Source organism: Chrysochloris asiatica, unplaced genomic scaffold (genome assembly GCF_000296735.1).
Source record: "Chrysochloris asiatica unplaced genomic scaffold, ChrAsi1.0 scaffold00072, whole genome shotgun sequence".
Taxonomy (NCBI): Eukaryota; Metazoa; Chordata; class Mammalia; order Afrosoricida; family Chrysochloridae; genus Chrysochloris; species Chrysochloris asiatica.
Genome location: NW_006408590.1, coordinates 12,414,712 through 12,434,115, shown reverse-complemented (window position 1 = coordinate 12,434,115; position 19,404 = coordinate 12,414,712). Strand labels below are relative to the sequence as shown.

Here is a 19,404-nt window from a genome sequence, read left to right as displayed (position 1 = left end):
ACGCTTGAGCTCATTGATGCTGCCACTTTGCCAATCCATCTCACTGGGGGTCTTCCTCTTTTTCTCTGACCCTCCACCTTACCAAACATGATATCCTTCTCCGGTGACTGGTCCCTTCTGACAATATGTCCAAAGTATGAAAGACGAAGTTTGGCCACCATGGCCTCCAAGGAGCACCCTGGCTGCACTTCTTGCAACACAGATCTGTTGGTTCTTTTGGCAGCCCATGACACTTTCAATATTCTCCTCCAACACCACAACTCAAAAGCATCAATTCTTCTACATAGTAACTGTATACGGTTTCTGAGGCTAAAACTTTACAGGAGCCAAAAGCCTCATCTTCCTCTGGAGCTTAGCAGCCCATTGTTCATTTTACAGCACCACCAGGGTTCCTACAGGGTTTTCAGTAGCTGATTTTTCAGGAAATCATCAAGCCTTTCTTCCGAGATGCCTCTGGGTGGACTCAAGCCTCTACCTTTTGGTTAGAAGCTAAGCACACCTTATCTGTTTGCACCACCCAGAAACCCCACGGGGTGTTTTACAAGAAAACTCCAAAAAGTTCATGGAAATATGTAATTACAAGATAATGGACTTTTCCCACAAACTTTAAACCCACCCCTTGTAACATAGTAGTTACGAGCTGGGCTGCTAACCTCAAGGTCAGCAGCTCAACTAGCAGCTGTTCCATGTGAGAAAGATGAGGCTTTCTGCTCCCGTAAAGATTTACAGCCTCACAAACCCTATTTAGGGTCGCTATCAGTTCGAAACTACCAGCTGCTCCGCGGGAGAAAGATGAGGCTTTCTACTCCCGTAAGGATTTACGCCCTCGGAAACCCTGTACAGGGTCGCTATGTAGGTGGTGGTGGTTGTTAAGTGCTGTCAAATCAGTTCCACCTTAGAGACCCTGTGGTGGTTATGTGCTGTGGAGTCGGTTCTGACTCATAGTGACCCTGTAAAGGGTTTCCGAGGCTGTAAATCTTTACGGGAGCAGAAAGCCTCATCTTTCTTCCATAGAACAGCTGGTAGTTTCGAACTGTTGACCGTGAGGTTCGCAGCTCGATTCGTAACCACTAGCTACCAGAGCTCCTTTATAGGCCTTGCTGTTTGTGGATTTGAACCACCGACCTTGTGGTTAGCAGTCCAGTGCTTATCCTACATGACACACCAGAGCTCCATACACAGGTAGAAAAGCAATTACTGGAGGGCTTGATTCTGGGGCTAGCAGCAGGAGGGAGGGTTAGTACATTTCTGAGACTGTATTACTAAGACTTGCATAGGATCTAATAGAGGAAGGAGCCCTGGCAGTGCAGTTAGTGGGTAAGCGCTTGGTTGCTAACCAGAAAGTTTCAGCTCACTTACTGGATCCGTGGGAGAAAGGTGTAGCAGTCTGCTCCTGGAAACCCGATGGGGTAGTTTTACTCTATCTTATAGGGTTGCTATGAGTTGGATTTGTTTGGGTTTGGTTTATTAAAAGAGAATGAGCCCACCAAGGACTCCTGCTTCAAATGCCTCTTCCCATTAATGTGTACACACTGGGGCACTATTCCTCTTGTGATGGCGTTGCAGGATAATCTTCTGGACCTCAACATCAGTTTGAGCCGTAAGGTCAGCAGTTCAAAACCACCAGCCACTCCTCAGAAACCCTGTATGGGGTTGCTCTGAGTCGGAACTGACTACACAGCACTTAACAACAACAATCGCTTTAGCACTACAAATACATGAATCAACAAGTATAAAAGAGAACTTTACCTGGTGTGACGCTGTGGGATAAAGCACTGGACCACAAGGTTGGTTTGAATCACAAGGTCAGTTCAAATTCCCCAGCCACTCCTTGGAAACCCTACATAGGGTCACTATGAGTCAGAATCGACTCGACTTAACAATTACAACATTCACAAATTTATGCCCATAGAAGCAGCAGACAGGAAATCAAATGAAGTATTGTACTGGGCAAATCGACTGCAAAAGATCTCTGTAAAGTGCTAAAAAGCAAAGATGTCACTTTGAAGATTAAGGTGTGCCTGACTCAAGGCATGGTATTTCAATAGCCTCATATGCATGTGAAAGCTGGACAACGCAATAAGGAAGAGCAAAGAATTAATGCCTTTGAATTATGGTATTGGCAAAGAATACTGTATATACCATAGACTGCCAGAAGAAGGAACAAATCTGTCTTAGAATAAAATCAGCCAGAATGCTCCTTATAAATGAAGATAACAAGACTCCCATGCACTTTGGACATGTTATCCAGAGAGGCCAGTCTTTAGAGAAAGACAGCATAAGCGGTAAAGAATTGGCCAAACGAAAAGGAAGACCTTCAATGAGCCACAGTGACACAGTAGCTGCAACAATGGACTCAAACAGGAACAAATATGAAGATCGAGCACGGCCAGGCGGTGTTTTGTTTTGTTTTATGCAGAGTCTCACTATGTGTCAGAACTAGCTCGACAGCACCTAACTACAACAATTCATATAGGCATTTCTAGGAATCTGAACTCCCCAAAAGTAAATGCAAAATCTGGGGTGAACATGTAATTTTTCTAGGCACAGGGGCAGTAAGCAGCATTGCATAGAGTGAATGAAGACCCAGGTTCTACTCTTAGCTGCTGTGTGAACTTGGGAAAGTCGTGTACTTCTCTAGGTCTCTGTTTCAAAATTTATAAATGAGGAAGATGGACCAGATCAGAAGCTGCAAATTCACAGTCTACATTAACTATTTTCTTTGGTTTTTATATTGTTGTTCTACACAACATGCTGTTTTTTAATTAGGTGCTAGCATTTAAAAATCAGGAGATAACATAAAAATAAAGATGTCTAAACCTCGGAAACCCTATACAGGGTCGCTATGGGTCGGAACCGACTCGATGGCACATAACAACAACAACAAACCTCTACTTATGGATGTAGAAGCTCAAAATACCAACTGAGAGGGAAGGAGTCTTCACATCAAGTATCAATCCTATCCCCTCTGTATACAGGGTTGATAGGGAAAGCAACTTAGACATTGGCTACCTAAAATAAGGGCATGAAGAGAGTGGCTTACAAGTTTTCAAGAGGGAGTTTAGTTTTAAAGTATGCGTGGGAATGTAGAATCCACACTGAATAGTTTTCATCTTGTCTAAATGGGTCTGGTGAAAGGAGATGAGGATAAGATTCTTATGATTCAATAGTGAGTAACTGTTATCATGACTAATTGTGACTGTCACAATGGTAAAGGTAGAAGTTTTGTAACAAAAGGGGGTGAGTAGTTAATCTTACAGTCCAGGAACAGAGCACCCTAGGACCATCAAGGGAGAAGAACACAAGTGGAATGTGAGACCTTATCCAGAGAAGCGACACCAGAGATGGGGACATGGAGAGAGAGAGAGCAGCTGAGGACTCTAGATTAATGGGAAGAAAGGGACTAAGTGATGGTGGCCAGAAGGCAGGTTTGCAAAATGTGCCCTTTGGTTGTTTAAATGAATATATATTCCTGAGTGTTTTTGTGTACATACAAAAAAAAAAAAACAGGGAATAGAAGCAATTACTGTTGAATGATGCTGTGCGGAGGAGATTGTAATCATTACAATGAAAAGGTAAGTGTAAGACCAATGTTCTCCCATGTAAATGATCACTCAATTCAGAATCAAGACTTAAAAATAAAAAATAAATGAAAATGTCAAGCTTCTTTTGAAACTCTAAAGGGTCTGACTGTACTAGGCTCCCTTTCCCATGTAGCAGTTACCATTTTAACTAGTTATTCCAACTTCTTCTCTCAGGTACATTACCTTCCTGGTCCCTGCAGACATGTTAAGTAGCTACTCTAGGAAGCAACTCTCTCAGTGAGTTCCTTGGTTTTGGACATCAAAAAAATTGGATTATCTTTCTTCAAAGTGGCTCAGAATACCTCATGTACATATATATCTGTATGTCCACCACAAAACACAGAAATGACATAAGCTCATGCTAATATAAGCATCCTTTGAAAGCGGGCAAGCAGCAGAAACCAAGGTAGAATATGAGAGGTAAAAGAGGCATCAGAACAGGAAAAAGTCTTTTTTGACAAATGGTCTTTGTACTTTTACTGCAGTTGGTCTAAGTGAAAGTCAATAATCAGCTGTGTACCAAAATAAGTAGGTTGTTAGCAAAGAGGTACAAGGAAATCACAAACATAACTCTAAACTGGTTCCTAATTACTGAAATCTATACTACACAGAATCCGAAGATAGCAAGTTCAGAAAGAATATGAGATATATGAGATGCTTGCTTTTCCTTCTGTCCCACTGTGTGATCTTATGCTTGGGGTTAAAAAAAAAAAATCAATCCAATTTCTTATAATTTTTAACAGAAAGGTATTGTTTGGAAGAAACATCAGGAAAGAATCTGAGACTGGAAATATGAAGGGGTCTTCCTAAGGCAAGCTGAGGCTGTCTGTAACATTATGGGCAGTTCTACTCTGTCTTTAGGGTCACTCACTATGAGTCAGAACAGACTAGACCGCAGTGGTTTCCCAAGAAATTCAAGAAGAAAGCGAAGCTTTGTCAAGAGAAAATGAAACTAAAATATCACGTCCCAGGTATAAAAATCCCTTCCCATCTTCTTCACGTAACTTGCTTTTGAAATTCCAAACACACTCCAGTGGTGGGCTTTCCCATTCTGAGTCTGAGAAAAATCTCTTCTCCACACATGAAGCAGAGTGAACTTTTAAGATCATTCCCTTCTTTTTACAGTATGGATTCCTGTTACACTCGAGAATTTTGATTTTACCATCAGAATCCTTGTCATGGACTACCTGCAATGCATATCGTGTACTGCTTTGGTAATCTGACCTCCCCTAGTTTAATTCCCCTGCTCTGACTCATCATAATCCAGGCTTTCTTTGTCCCTTAGCAAGCATGGTCCTTCTCGGTTATTCTCAGTTACATTCTTAGACTACTAAACCCAGATATTTCCATGGCTGGCTTCAACGGTACCCAAATCCTTACCTCAGAAAAGTCCTCAACATCTCCTAAGAGCCTCTCTCATTCTCCCAATCTAGCTCCTTCTCCTAGTTGGTTGACTGACAGCATTTATCACTATTTATAATATAATTTATTATTTAAGTTGTTTACCATCTGTCTTGCCCATTGGTAATGAAAAGATTGTGTTAACATTTAAGAAGAAAGGTTTAGTTAGAGAGAAAAGAATAGTTTTACAGTCGTTACAAGTAGAAAGTCAGCTTCTGCCAAAATGTACAGTCTAAGAAACCCCAGATGCGGTTCTACTGTCCAATAGGGTCACTCTGAGTGGAAATGGACTTGACAGCAGTGGTGGGCATCTATAAATGCCTTCATACAGATAATAAACTTCAGGGGTTTTTTCAGTACAACTTAGAAAGCTTAACTATGAGAGGGGGTCATTAACTGAGAAGGCACCCTCGTGGTTAAACATTGGGCTGTTACCCAAATGGACACTGGCTGAAACCCACCAGCAGTTCTGTGGGGAAAAGATGAAGCAGTCGGCTACCATAAAGACTGATATGAAAAAAAAAAAGACTGATATGAGAGTACAAGCAAAAAGGGTCCAGTCAGCGGGAGAGCGAGCAGAGGAAACAGGTACCTTTGTGTTGACCCACTGAGTGACCACCTTTCAATGCTTTCTCAGCTAGAAAAGGGGACTCACAATAGCACAGCTTAATGTTGAGTCATATTGAGGACTGCTATGAATTGAGTTATGTCTCCCAAAATTATGTTTTATAAACCCTAACCTCTATAGCGTGGGTGCAGCTCCATCTGGAAACAGTGTTGTTTTTGTTACGTTAATGAGGCCACATCAGTGTAGGGTATGTCCTAACAGTCACTGTAAAGATATGAAAACAGTGGATTAAACACAGATGGGAAAAGACGAATGCCATGCCACATGAAGATGGATTTCTAAGGAACTTCCCCCTGAGCCCAGAGAGAGAAAGTTTTCCTCTAGAGCCAGGCTCTGAGTTCAGACTTGTAACCTCTTAACTACGAGGAAATAAAATTTTTTTTTCATTAAAATCACTCACTTGTGGTACTACTTCACTATTAGCAGCAGTAAGAAAGATCAAGATAAGAAGCAAATGAAATAATGTATGAAAAGCACTGTGCTCTCAAAGCACGCAGTAAGTGACAGCTACCGTTATTCTCATCTTTGCAAAGAGCCTCAAAATTCAACAGTAGGTAAGAGCTTCTAGATGCTCTTAGTTTTATAACCTCAGATGAGGCTAGTGTTTCCATTCTCCACATGCATGAAGTCAGAGTCCACCACTCAACACAGGTTACAACCTGCCAGGGGGGTTACCATATGTACAACAAAGCATAGGGAGAATGGTGGGGTTGCCTGTGAAACCCTACACCTCTTCCCATGATTACCTACATGGGAGATGTAGGGTTTTATAGGGAGGCTATTTCTAACCAGAAAGTAAAGGATGTATTGCCCCTACCACCCACCTGCTTCTATAAAAATGTCTCAGAGTTCAGAATATAAAATAGAATTTAAAGAGGACAACTAGCAAGACTTGTAAACCTAAAATTAGACTTACCAGCTGTGTTTTGGTTAGCTAGTGCATATGGCACCAGTAGAACACTGAAATAGCCTCTTCTCTGAAGATACATTTTCACCAAAATAGAGGAGAAGAAACAGAAGGAGAGGAGGCTGGAATTCTGGTGTCCAGAACTTCTGCTGCTGCTGTCAGATGAATCCGTGTGGTACTGAACTCACCACAGAACCTAAGATGGCGCTACAGTGAAAATACCAAGAACCATCACCTACTTATCCTATCTCAGCCACTGTGCTAAGTTCTTCTTGTCTACACTATCGTTTGTTCCTCTCCATAACCCTGTGAAGAGAAACTAGTATATGCCCATGGTACACTGGAGGAAACCAAGACTCAGAGAGATTACGTGAATTACCCAAAATGATACAACTAGTAGGTAGCAGAACCAGGACTCAAACCCAGAACCAACTGGGGCAAAGATGATTCTCCAATATTCATTCACTAGCTTTTTTTCTGAATGCATTATAGTCAGGGGGGATGGGCTACTTCTCAGCATCTCTAACTGGTACTGAGTTCTGCTTAATCAAACATATGCAGCAATGTCTGCAACTTCTAGAGTCCTCCTAAAACATGCTGGCTGAACCTCTAGCTGTCCGCTGGTCCAGAACAAGTCTATACCCTATGGGGACCAGAGTAGAGCTGGAAAGAGCCTGGAGTCTGGATAACTTTGTGGCGTTTTCCCCACCAACCTTATACTGTCTACACCCATATTTCTATTATATGAAAACAAAATAAACACCTATCTTAATTGAGTTGCTGTTCATTTTAATTTTTCCATATTATTTTATTTTAAATGCCACTGAACTTAACTCTAATCTTACTATGTTGTTGTAAACGCCATCAACTCGGTTCCAACTCATCATAACCCCACGTACAACAGAACCAAACACTGCCTGGTCCTGAGGCATCCTCACAATTGTTGTTAACGCTTGAGCCCTGAGGAGCAGTTGGTGGGTTTGACCTGTCAACTTTGCAGTTAACAGTCCAGTACTTATCCCTACAGCATCGTATCATCAATTCCAAGTCACAATGACTTTATTTATGCAGAGCAGAATAACTCCAGTAGGTTTTTAAGGCTGGGATCTTTTGGAAGCACTTCTGAGTAGGTTGAAACTGCCAATGTTTCAACTACTAGTTCAGTGTAACTAACTGCACCACCCAAAGACTCCAACTCTAATGTAACTACTATGCAATACTGCCTCTTTCAGTTCTTCAAAATTCCCTGGGAGGAAAGGAAATGATTACACTCCACACATTTCATGTGCATCTCCTAACTAGCAAGCACTGTGCTGGTGCTGAGAACATAAAGATGAAAAACATATAAGCCTAGCCTCAGAAGAGTTTACAACCCACAGGGGGAACATCCATGGAAAAGTTAACATCCATATGTTGTTATTGTTAAGTGACGTCCAGTCAGTTCAGACTTGTGTTGTTGTTGTTAAGTGCCGCTGAGTCAGTTCCGACTCATAGCGACCCTGCATAGGGTTCCCAAGGAGCAGCTAGTAAGTTTGCACAGCTGACCTTGTGGTTCAGAGTCCAGTGCTGATCCTAATAGTGCCACACAGGTATCCTAACATCCACACAGTATACTGTATTTAGTAATACTCTTTTGTATTTAGGGAGCCCTGGTGGTACAGTAGATTAAGCATCGGGCTGCTAACCAAAAAGTCAGTGCTTAAAACCCACCAAGCATCTGTGTTGGAAGAAATACAGCCAGAGTGCTCCTTGGAAGCCAGGATGGCCAGTCTTTGTTTCTCATACTTCAGATATTGTCAGGAGGGATCAGTCACTGCAGAAGGATATCAAATGTGGTAAAGTGGAGGGTCGGAGAAAAAGAGGAAGACCTCCAATGAGATGGACTGGCACAGTGGCAATATCAGTGGGCTCAAACATAGCAATGATAGTGAGACCCAGCAAGGTTTCGTTCTACTGTGCATACAGTTGTTATGAGTTGGTACTGACTTGATGGCACCTAACAACAACAAGAAGGATACATGGCAATGCAAAGTAATGAGTGAAACCCTGACTAGAAAAGGACACTGAACAGAATAGAAAAGAACACTGGGGGCAAACTAGGAAAATCTAAAATAGACTTTATTTAATAATAATTTATCAATACTGGCTCATTATTGTTGCAAAGGTACCACACTAACAGACGAAGTTCCTAACAGGAGAAACGTTGTGATCTATATGGGAAGGAACTCTCTGTACTAGCTTTGTAATTTTTCTGTAAATCTAAAACTACTCTAAAATTTAAATTTTACGTACATATATACATATGCATAAAGAGCCCTGGTAGCATAGTGGATTATGAGCTGAACTGTTAACTGCAAGGTCAACAGTTCAAGTCTACCAGTAGTTCCATGCAAGAAAGATGAGGCTTTCTGCCCGCATAAAGACTTGTTGTTGTTGTTATGTGCCGTGGAGTGGGTTCCGACTCATAGCGACCCTGTATACGGTTTCCGAGGAGCAGCTGGTGGGTTTGAACCACAGACCTTGTACTGCGCCACACCGGGACTCCAAAATGTAATATGTTGTTGTTAAGTGTTCTCAAGTTGTTTCCGACTCATAGCAAGCCTGTATAGGGTTTTCAAAGAGCGGCTAGTGAGCTGCAGCTGTCTCCAATGTGCTCAAACATTCCTCTCCCCAAGTGCCCATTGTAAAGGCACACTCGAGGGCAAGGGGCCATAAAAAAGTCGTGAGAAGAACACCTATGCCAACTTTGTAGTTCAAACCAACTTTTCAGTCTAGCACATTATCCCACAGCACCAAACAAGGACTCCAAATGTAAACAATGAGAAATGAATCTAACTGTATTACAAGTTAATAACAAAGCTACACCAGAGGAGGTAGGGAAATATTGAAATAATGTAAGTAATCCTGGAAAACAATGTAGTGACTGGATACTGTAACAAATGTTAGATTAACTGGCTATTCAAATTGGGGTACTGAAATTGAACCGTTATCTCCATTACACAAAAAGCAGGTACCCAAGACGCAAGGAACAGCATATAAAAGCACTCATCATACAAGGAGTGAGGGAGGAAGACAGGGGACAGGAGGAAGAAAGAAGGAAAGGAAAAGCTATAGAGTGAAAGATCTCTGCAACCAATATAACCAACAAAGAAGTCAGAACCAAATATGTGAAAAGTTCCTAAAAATTAATAGGGGTGCGTGGTGGGATAAGCACTAGTTTGCAAACCACAAGGCCAGTAGTTTGAGCCCACCAGCTGCTCTGTGGGAGAAAAATGAGGCTATCTGCCCCCGCAAATATTTACAGCATCAGAAACCCTATACAGTGTCACCACGAGTCGGAACCAACTCAACAGCACTTAACAACAAAAACATAAATTAATGAGTAAAAGATAGACCACCCAATAGAAAATGATCAAAACTTTGGTTAGCAATTTACCAAAAAAAGGAAACACAAACTATATTAAAGTCACTGGTAACTAAAGGAATGGACATTTAACCACAATAAGATATCATTTCATATCCACGAGATTGAGAATTTAAAATTCTGCAATAGCAAGTGTTGGTGACGATACAGAGAAACAAGAATTGTCATATATCCTTCCTTAATAACAATACGAATTGGTACAACTACTTTGGAAAACAGTTGGCAACATTTAGTACTGTTAAAGATATGTATAGTCTCTGATGTAGAAAATGGCACTCCTAGATTTACTTTGTTGTTAAGTTTCCTCGAGTCACTTCCAACTCACAGTGATCCTGTCTAAGGTGTCCAAGGCTGCAAATCTTCACTGGAGCTGAATGTACATGTGCACCAGACGATATGAACAATAGTATTTATACCAACTCTGCTTATAATAGCTCCAGAACCTGGAAACAAAGGCTCATCTACTATGGAATGGGAAAATTCTTGCATATTCATAAAATGAATTCCTATACAGCAATGTAAGTCCTAGTGTGGTATGGCAGGATAAGCACAACACTCCCACAGAGTCACTATGAATAGGAACAGACTCCACAACACTTAACAACATACATCAACAAAATAAACAAACCACAGGCACCCAACTAGATGAATCTCATAAACACTATGTTGAGAAAATGACCCCAGGGAATGCATACAACACAAAAAACAGTCAAGCTCAAAAGAGTTTAGGCACGTACAGACAAGGTAGAAGCATAGACAAGCAAGGAAATTATCACCAGACTTCAGGATAATGATTCCCTAGGGGAATGGGAGATGGTTATAACTGGACAGGGGTATTGGGGGCAGGGCTTCAGTATTGCTAACAATGTTCCATTTCTTAATCTGGGTTGAGTTTATATAACAATTTGCCTTGTAACTAATTATTTAACTATGCATATGTTTTTGCCTGTTATCTGAATGTATGTTTTATATAAAATATACAGATTAAAATAAAAAAACCTTACTATGTTGTTGCTGTTAAGTGCCATCAAGTCAGTTCTGACCCACAGAGACCCTGTATAGGGCTTCAAAGGAGTAAATGGTGAGCTTGAACTGCTGACCTTGCGTTTCAAACCGACTTTGCAGTCGTGCATTAACCCTCAGAGCCACACCAGGACCCCAAATCTTACTATAAGGGACCATCATTACTGAAGTATTGGTTACCCCAAGTCCCTGTAACTGTAAGTTTGCTGAGGGAACAAAGTTAAAAGCAGACAATGTTCATTTCACTAATGAACTGTTCACCTCACGCAAACTTTCAACTCCAGCAATTTCTCTAATTGTAAATATTCACGACATAAATAAAACGCAAATAATCTGCAAATTCATTCAGTAAACAAATATTTAGTTAAGACCCATGATTTGCCTTGCTTATTACCAGCATGGTCCAAGAAGGATAAAGGCTCTGCTCTCTTTGCAAAAGTTGGAGGACACGGGAATCCCTACCCCAAGCCAATTTGGCCTCCATGGTCTCAGCCTCCTTTCTTATCTAGTTGCACACATGAAGAAGCAGCCGAAAAGAACTCAGGGCCCAGATGAAGGTATTCTAAAGGCCATGACTTTAGCGAATTGTTCACTGTAGAGACACTACCTGCTTGGATTCATTTGGCAGAATCAACTTCCATGTTTTCAAGTAGGCATAACGGTTGCCTTATCAGCGTTCCAAGTCAAGGAGTAAGTACAAACAATGGTGATGTAATAGGAAATGGCTTAAGTGGGGCCCCAGCGCCCAAGAAATGCTTCTGAAGAAAGACCTGATCTATTTCTGAAAAGTCAGCCACTGAAAGCCCTAAGGAACACAGCGCTACTGACATATATGGGGTGGCCATGAGTCAAAATCATCTCCACTGGCAGTGGGCCGCTCCCAAGACCGTTTCATCCTGGTGTGGCGCTCCGGGTTAATGCGTCAGATGGCAAAATTATTTGAACTGCAAGGTGGGCAGTTTAAGCTCACCAGCTGCTCCTTAGAAACCCTTTAGAGGGTCGCTATGGGTCGGAACCAACTTGATGGAGCTAAACAACGTAGACCTGAAACTCAATTTTGTGTACATAGGCAGTTTTCTTGAGCCAGAAGATTTATCATCTGATTCTCTAAGTGCAACCAAAAAAGTGGATGAACACTGCTCCCAACAAGCTGAGTAGCTTTTGTTGTTGTTAAGCGCTATCGAGTCGGTTCCAACTTATAGCGACCCTGTCTAAGGTTTCCGAGGAGCGTCTGGTGGGTTTGAACCGCGCCGATTTTGCGGGTCAAATGACCTTGCAGTCCGGCACACTAGTCCACAGTGCCACACCAGTGGCTTTTTAGGAGCTGATAAAAGTGAACATGGTCACCGGACTGAAAGCCAGGCGTCCTGACCCCTCGGCCTAGGCTCTGAATGCCCAATACTTACTCTTAGTTCCTCGAAGGCTTCGTCGAGGGTGGAGAGCTGGTGGCCCTGATGAGCCCCAATGACTGGACACAGGACACAGATGAGCTGCCTATCCTCCTGGCAATAGGTGCTCAAATCCAGCCCGTGGTCCGGACACTTTCTCTTGGCCACCCTCTCTGCTTCCATTTCTATTTCTGGGTCGAATTCACTCTCTGCCTCGGTTTCTCCTTCGGCCTCAGACTCTCCTTCGTCCTGGTTGTCTTCCTCTACCTCGCTTTCTTGCTCATCCTCCATTTCTTCCTCGCTGTCTTCTTCACTCTCTTCCTCGCTCTCATCTTCACTGTCTTCCTCCGTCTCGCTCTCGTCTGATTCACTCTCCTCCTCCGACTCACTCTCGTCCCCGGCTTCGCTGTCTACCTCCGTCCCGATCTCCACCTTAGCTTCAACTTTGTCTTGGCCCTCGGGCTTCCCCTTGCCTCCGAGGATCCAAGCGCCGGCGCCATGGATGTACTCCGCCAGGTGGTGACTGAGGAACTTCTGCCTGTGTGCATCGGCGTGCCGGCGACAGTAGCAGAAGCCGCATTCTCGACACACTTCCTCGGCCCCTGGAGCCTCGTCGGGCTCGCACTCGTCACACGTGCCGTCGGGAGGCAGCTCCTCGAAGGCCGCGCCTACTCCCGAGGCCATGTGGGTGCGGAGACGCGGCCAAGGCCCCAGGGCCTCCAAGCTCAGCGCCTTAGCGCAGCCGCCTGACTTGTCTCCTCACCACCGGGTCCCTGTCCGAGGAATCGACCTTCGGGGCTGCGCCGGGACTAGGAGCAGGGCCTGAGGCCGCGGCTGCCGCCTGCCCGACAGCTCCAGCACGGGCCAAGGAGCTAGCGCTCTTCCCGCCGGCTCGGCAGTGCTCTGCGCCTCGCTGCGTTTCCTTCGCCGTCCCGGGCACTTCCGGCTCAGCGCCCGGCCGCCTCTCCGCGCGCCCCCGCGCCCTAAGGCGCCCGCGCCTTGCAGCCCGCTCAGTTTCCCGCAGCCTCCAGGCGAGATCGTAGCGGTCGCCCCGGTTCCACTTAACTTTGGCTGTCAGGCGGCCTCCTTTCACTTCCTGAGTCATTTAAAGTGGCAATGGCCCTTTTCTGCTTTTCCCGCGGGGACCCGGCTCAGCAGCGAAGATTCGCAGCATCCCCAGGAAGAGATAGATGGATCACGTCCCCTGTTCACTACCGAGGCGGGAACCGCGCCCCGCCTCCCGCACTTCCTCCCTGGAGAGGTCCACCTGGCTTTTCCAGGCCACCAGGCTGGTGTCCGTGTATATTTCAGTCTTTCTCGGTCACAGTCCCCCGCTGCTGCGTGTCCTGCCAGGAGTCAGAGCAGTGTTGTTTACCGGATTGAATGTGGCCGCCTGGGAGTTCCAGAGGGCCCGGGCTGAGTTGTGTTTGTTCTTTTAGACTCTGGGAACCCAAGTCAGTTTGAGCAAACAAGCATTTTCGGTTAGAAGCAATAACACTGTGCAGTCTCAACTTGCAAAATCTATTTGCATTCCTACCTCCTGGGCCTCTGAGATGCTAAGGTGGTAACCTCTGTGCCCTTTTCTGACTGCCTGCCTTGAGATGTCAGGTGAAGAGAGACAGTAAGAGACAATATTTGTCAAATGAGAGTTCTGGTTTGCATGTCATTTTTGTTTATGTACGGGGCCCCTCTGGAATTAGATTGGGTTCCTTAGTAGAAAGGAAGGGAAATAACTTACTTACTGAGCAATACTAAAATACTAAGAATTGGTCGAGATTGTTCTTTTGAAGTCGGTTTTGGAAAATCCACAATTAGGTGGTCGTAGAGTCGGTACCAAGTGGCTTCCGATTCATACCGACCCTGTATAGGATTTCTGAAGAAGCTTTTAGCTAGTGGGTTACGAATTGGGTTGCTAACCTCAAGATCCGCAGTTCGAATCTACCCAGCATCTCTGTAGGAGAAAGTTCCTTTGTGCTCCAGTAAAGATTTGCAGCCTCGATACACTATACATGGTCACTAAGTCAGAACCAAATAAATAGCACATCACCACCACCACCACATGGTTTCTGAGGAGCAGCTGGTGGATTTGAACCACCAAGACTGTAGTGTTAGCAGTCCAGTGTGTATCCTACAGCGCCAGAGCCCCCAAATCCTGCTGCCAGTACTTACTAGCTTTGTGTCCTGGATAAGTTAACACCTCACTGTTTTCCACTCTTTTTCAAATCTGTTTGTAAAGTGGAGATCAAGCCTACTTAATGCGATTGTTTTGTGGATTAAATGTAAAGATGCCAACCCTCTAGAAGTAGTCACTAAATTTTAACCATTATTATTGGCACAAACTATATTTAGTACTCATAATGGCTCTTCAAAGCTTTTTTTAAAAACCTATTTTAAACATAGAGGACATTTGAGGCTGGTTTGCTGGTGGTGTAGACAACTCTTGTCACCCAGTATCCGAATGTATCTCTCTGTTTAAGGAAGAGCTTTTGTTTCTGTATTTGGAAGAGGAGGAAGGACATCTTGATCTAATCTAGGGAGACATCTAGGTGTGGTTGAGAAGAATGGAGGGGGAGGAGGATGTTTGTTCTCAGTTGATTCCCTTAGGTGATTTTTAGCTAGGATGGCCAAAAGATCGCCAGGAAAGTACAAGTGGGTGGGTTAGGATTAAAAAATATGTTAAATACTTGATCTCCATGGACAGTATATATTTAATCTCTGTGCAGCTTTTGTTAGACACTTATTTTTTAGAAACTTCTTTTTTTAACCTCACAATTCTATAGAATGTTGAAAAGAAAATCAGGAGGTTTGTTTTGTTCTAATTCCATACACATTTCTGTATTTCGCCAGTACATTTCCCTGGAAATTATTTCTATGTCTGCATTCAAAACAGGATTGATTCACTATACTGAAAAAATAAATGTTTTCAACAAATGACAACTCAAACATCAACATTAGTATACCTATGAATAACATTCCTTGCTTAGTTATTTCCACCTTCCAAGGCTTAAAAGTCAGCAATTTAGTCTTCACAAATGTAATGTTATCACACTAGAAAATCTTCTTTTAATAACATTTTTTAATGTCTTAAAAGGACATTTTTGTCTAAGGTCATTGGGAGGGTGTCTTGTAATTTTCATTATTTTTATTATTTGTTCTTAATTTTGCCGACGGCTAAACTATACAGTGCAATTCAGTATCTGACATTTCACAATCCTTTGAACCTTCTGTGAAGAGAAGGGTTGAGAGGCAGAAGCTGGTGAAACTATTAAAATGGGACTATATAAAGCTCTCGTCGCAATGTCTACCAAACTCCATGAGGCATATCTTTTGTATCCCACTGTACAGAAATCAAAACACTTTGATTTCCCAGGAATTTACATCTTTAGGAGTATCCAGAGACAGCAAGCACCCTTGGTGTACTAGTCTATTACAGTACAGAAAATTACCCCCAAAATTTAACAGCTTAAAACAATTAACAGTTATTTTCTCACATTGCTTCTGTGATTCAGGAATCTCAGAATAGCTTCGCTGCATGGTTCTTGTTCAAGATCTTTCAGAAGACTTCAGAGAAGATGTTGGCTACAGTTGTAGTTTCTCCTAAAAGCTTGACCAGAAATGTAGGATCTATTTCCAAGAAAGCTTGCCTCAGTCATATGACTGTTGGTAGAAGGCTTCAGTTCCTCACCGCCTTCTATACGACTTTCTAAAGGACCATCCTTCCTCACATTTTCAATAAGTTTTCCCTAATTTCATTTTAAACCCTTGCTTGCAGGCTCCTCAAACTCAAAACTCAATTCTGACTTATAGAGACTCTATATAGGGTTTCTGAGACAATAAACCATTACAGGAGCTGACAGCCTCGTTTTTTTCCTCAAGGAGTGGCTGATGGACTTGAACCGTTGAATTTGTGGTTAGCAGTGGGGCTCCTTCACAAGTTCCCCCAAAGCTACCAGAATTCTTCCAACAGTTACTTTACTAATTCTCTCTTCAAAGTCCTTCCAGCCCTTGTCCACTGCCCAATTCCAAAGTCACTCCAACATTTCAAGGTTTGGTTATGGAAGTAACCCATTTGATACAAAAATCAGTATTGATATCTATTGCTACATAATAAATTACCCCAAAACTTGGAACCATTTAGGGGGCCTGACTACACTTGGCATTGGCATTGTCTTCTCATGATGATTAGCAATAACTGTAAGGGATATCCAAGATGGTAAGCAGACAGTAGATATGGAAAACAGGATAATTAGGAAACCTTTAAAAGATTGAGCAGCTAGAATGTGGTTGAGCTGGGATTCAAACTCAGATCTGACTTCATCTTACCATACTCACTGTGGTATGACTAGGTAATACCTCAAATTGCCTAAGTGCTTCAGTAACCTTATCTGTAATTTCCTTCCTACAATGAAATCAATTGATATCCCCCATAACTGTTCTGAGGACTCCTGGTGTGGCAATATAGGAAAAGCACTGAACTGCTAACCAAAAGGTCAGTGGTTCAAAACCACCAGCTGCTCCTTGGAAACCCTAAATGGGATCCTGGTGTGGCGCTGTGGAATAAAGCACTAGACCGGAATTTCGGTTTGAACCACAAGGTCAGTGGTTCACATTCACCAGCTGCTCCTTGGAACCCCAATACAGGGCTGCTGTGAATCAGAACCAATTTGATTGACACTTAACAAAGAGTCAGAACTGACTTGATAGCATTTAATAATGACGATGGAGTCCTGGTGTGGTACTGTGGGTTAATACCCTGGACTGCAAAATCGGTTTGAACAGCTGAGTCGGTGGTTCAAACTCACCAGCCGCTACTCAGAAACGCTATAGAGGGTCACTATTGGTTGGAATAGACTTGATGGCACTTAATAGCAATAACAGTAACAACAACAATAGCTGTTCCGTATAGAAGAACTGAGTTTGGAAAGATTCATACAGAATGAATTTAATTTGAGAAAAACTTCTGAAAGTTGAAGGGAGAACAGGGTAAAATGCATAAGATGCTGCTTTATAGGAGATGTACTGTATGTACTCAGCTGGGCCCATTCTCATGTAATTAAACTGTCACTATAATGACTGATTTCATTTTCCCCAACAAGCCCCTGAGAGTACCTAAATCTCATCTCATGCTGTTATCATATTAGCCAACATCTTATCCTATTATAATCATTGCAATGAAATATGATACCCCCTTAGCCCATCCCAGGCCTACCAAAATAATGAATGAAGTCTTGCCGGCTGCTTCTGACTTTTTCTGTTTCTCAGAAGTCTATCAGAGATCAATACACAAAACAATTCTTTGGCCCAACACTATTCTAGAAATTTTCATTTACAATCAGTGCGTATAAGTGAATGGTCACTGTTTGGTAATCTGATGCTCTAAACACCTTCACCCCTTAAAAAAATAAATAAGTATGTGTGATGATAAGTCCATCAAGATGTATTTTAATTACATCCATTTAGTATGCTAACTGCTAAAAAGTTACCTTTGATCTAAAAATAATAAAAATACCTTATTTTCATCCCATTTATTTTTCACACACACCCCCTCAACCCCCCCTCCCCACCCCAGTTCAAAAGATTTCATTGGTACTTGTTTCTGCCTTCAGGTGCTTTCTACAAAGTCCAGCTAACAGGTGACTGTTTTACCAGTGAGGACACCAGAGGCTAAGAGATTTATTTAGGAGCACATCCTGTCCATTGTGGGTTAGTTAATCTCTTACTTCCCCTCTGGCCAGTAAGCCAGCTGCCTAGCCCCTGCCTAGCTAATTCTTTTTGGCAAAAGGAGATTTTTCCAACTCTCCAAGGAATTGTGTTCTTATGGGTGGTCTTGTCTTTTATCTGAGTGGGCTGCTGTGAATGAATCTTTAATCATCTGTGAGATGAGCACTCTTTGGAGTGAGATAAATCCCTAAATTTGCCTCTCTTCCCTCTAATTGGGAAAGTAGTCACCTATGGACTGAAACTAATTAAAGCACTAAACACTTAGCTGCTAACAGGAAGGTTGACTTGTTTGAACCCACCAGCTGCTCCAAGGGAGGAAGATGTCACAGTCGACTTCTTAAAAGATTACAGTCTTAGAAAACTTCTGGGGCCATTCTACTCTGTCCTGGAGCATGACAGTGAGTCAGAATTGACTTGACTGCAAATATATATTTTCTGTTTTGTTTTGGAATGACTGGAAGCGGTGGTGGTTGTGTGCCACTGAGTCAATTCCGACTCATACCAACTTTCCATAGTGTTTCCGACGTTGTAAATCTTTATGGGAGCAGAAAGCGACATCTTTCTCCTGTAAAGTGACTGATAGATTCGAACTGCTGACCTTGTAGTGAGCAGTCCAGCTCACAGTCCACTACCCTACCAGTCCTTTTGGTACGACTTGTTAAGTGCGGCCAAGTCTGTTCTGACTCATAGCAACCCTGTATAGGGTTTCCAAGGAGCAGCTGGTGAGTTTGAACCACTGACTTTGCGGCTCAAACAAACCTTGTGGTCCAGAGCTTATCCTACAGCATCACATTAGCATTCCTGTTGCTGTTGTTATGTGCCGTGGAGTTGGTTCTGACTCATAGCGACCCTGTACAGGGTTTCGGAGGCTGTAAATCTTTACGAGAACAGAAAGTCTCATCTTTCTCCTTCAGAACAGCTGGTAGTTTTGAACTGCTGACCTTGAGGTTAGCAGCCCGGTTTGTAAACACTATGCTACCAGAGCTCCTTATGCTATAATTCATTAAAAACTTTCTTATGTATATTGGTTTCCCTTTCCTACTATTGTAAAATAGACACTTGAGTTGGATAGTAAGGAATGTCAGGAAATATGATTACAGAAAGCTTGTAAGTCTATCTCAACCTATAACTGATCGGAATACCAAAAAGGGGTACTAGAACTTGGCCAGTGAAATAGGCCTGCTGTGGAGTCTTTGAAGTGTATAGGAGCTTAGGTGGAATCCTGAGCCCCATCCAGAACCTTCTGACTAGAAAGTTCTAAAAAGGGACATTCCCACTAGAAAGGATAAGCAGACCAGCCTGGAATAGCAAGAGTGACAGATGATACA

General features: G+C 42.8%; 1 protein-coding gene across 1 annotated transcript in view; it reads right to left on the bottom strand.

The window, feature by feature from the left end:
* The window catches only part of TRIM44 (tripartite motif containing 44), a 56,924-nt gene extending 43,885 nt beyond the window's left edge, over positions 1-13,039 (bottom strand). The window contains exon 1 of the mRNA XM_006864914.1: positions 12,374-13,039. Coding sequence (XP_006864976.1) covers positions 12,374-13,039 — 666 coding nt within the window. The remainder of the gene's footprint in view (positions 1-12,373) is intronic.
* Between the last annotated feature and the right edge of the window lie 6,365 nt (positions 13,040-19,404).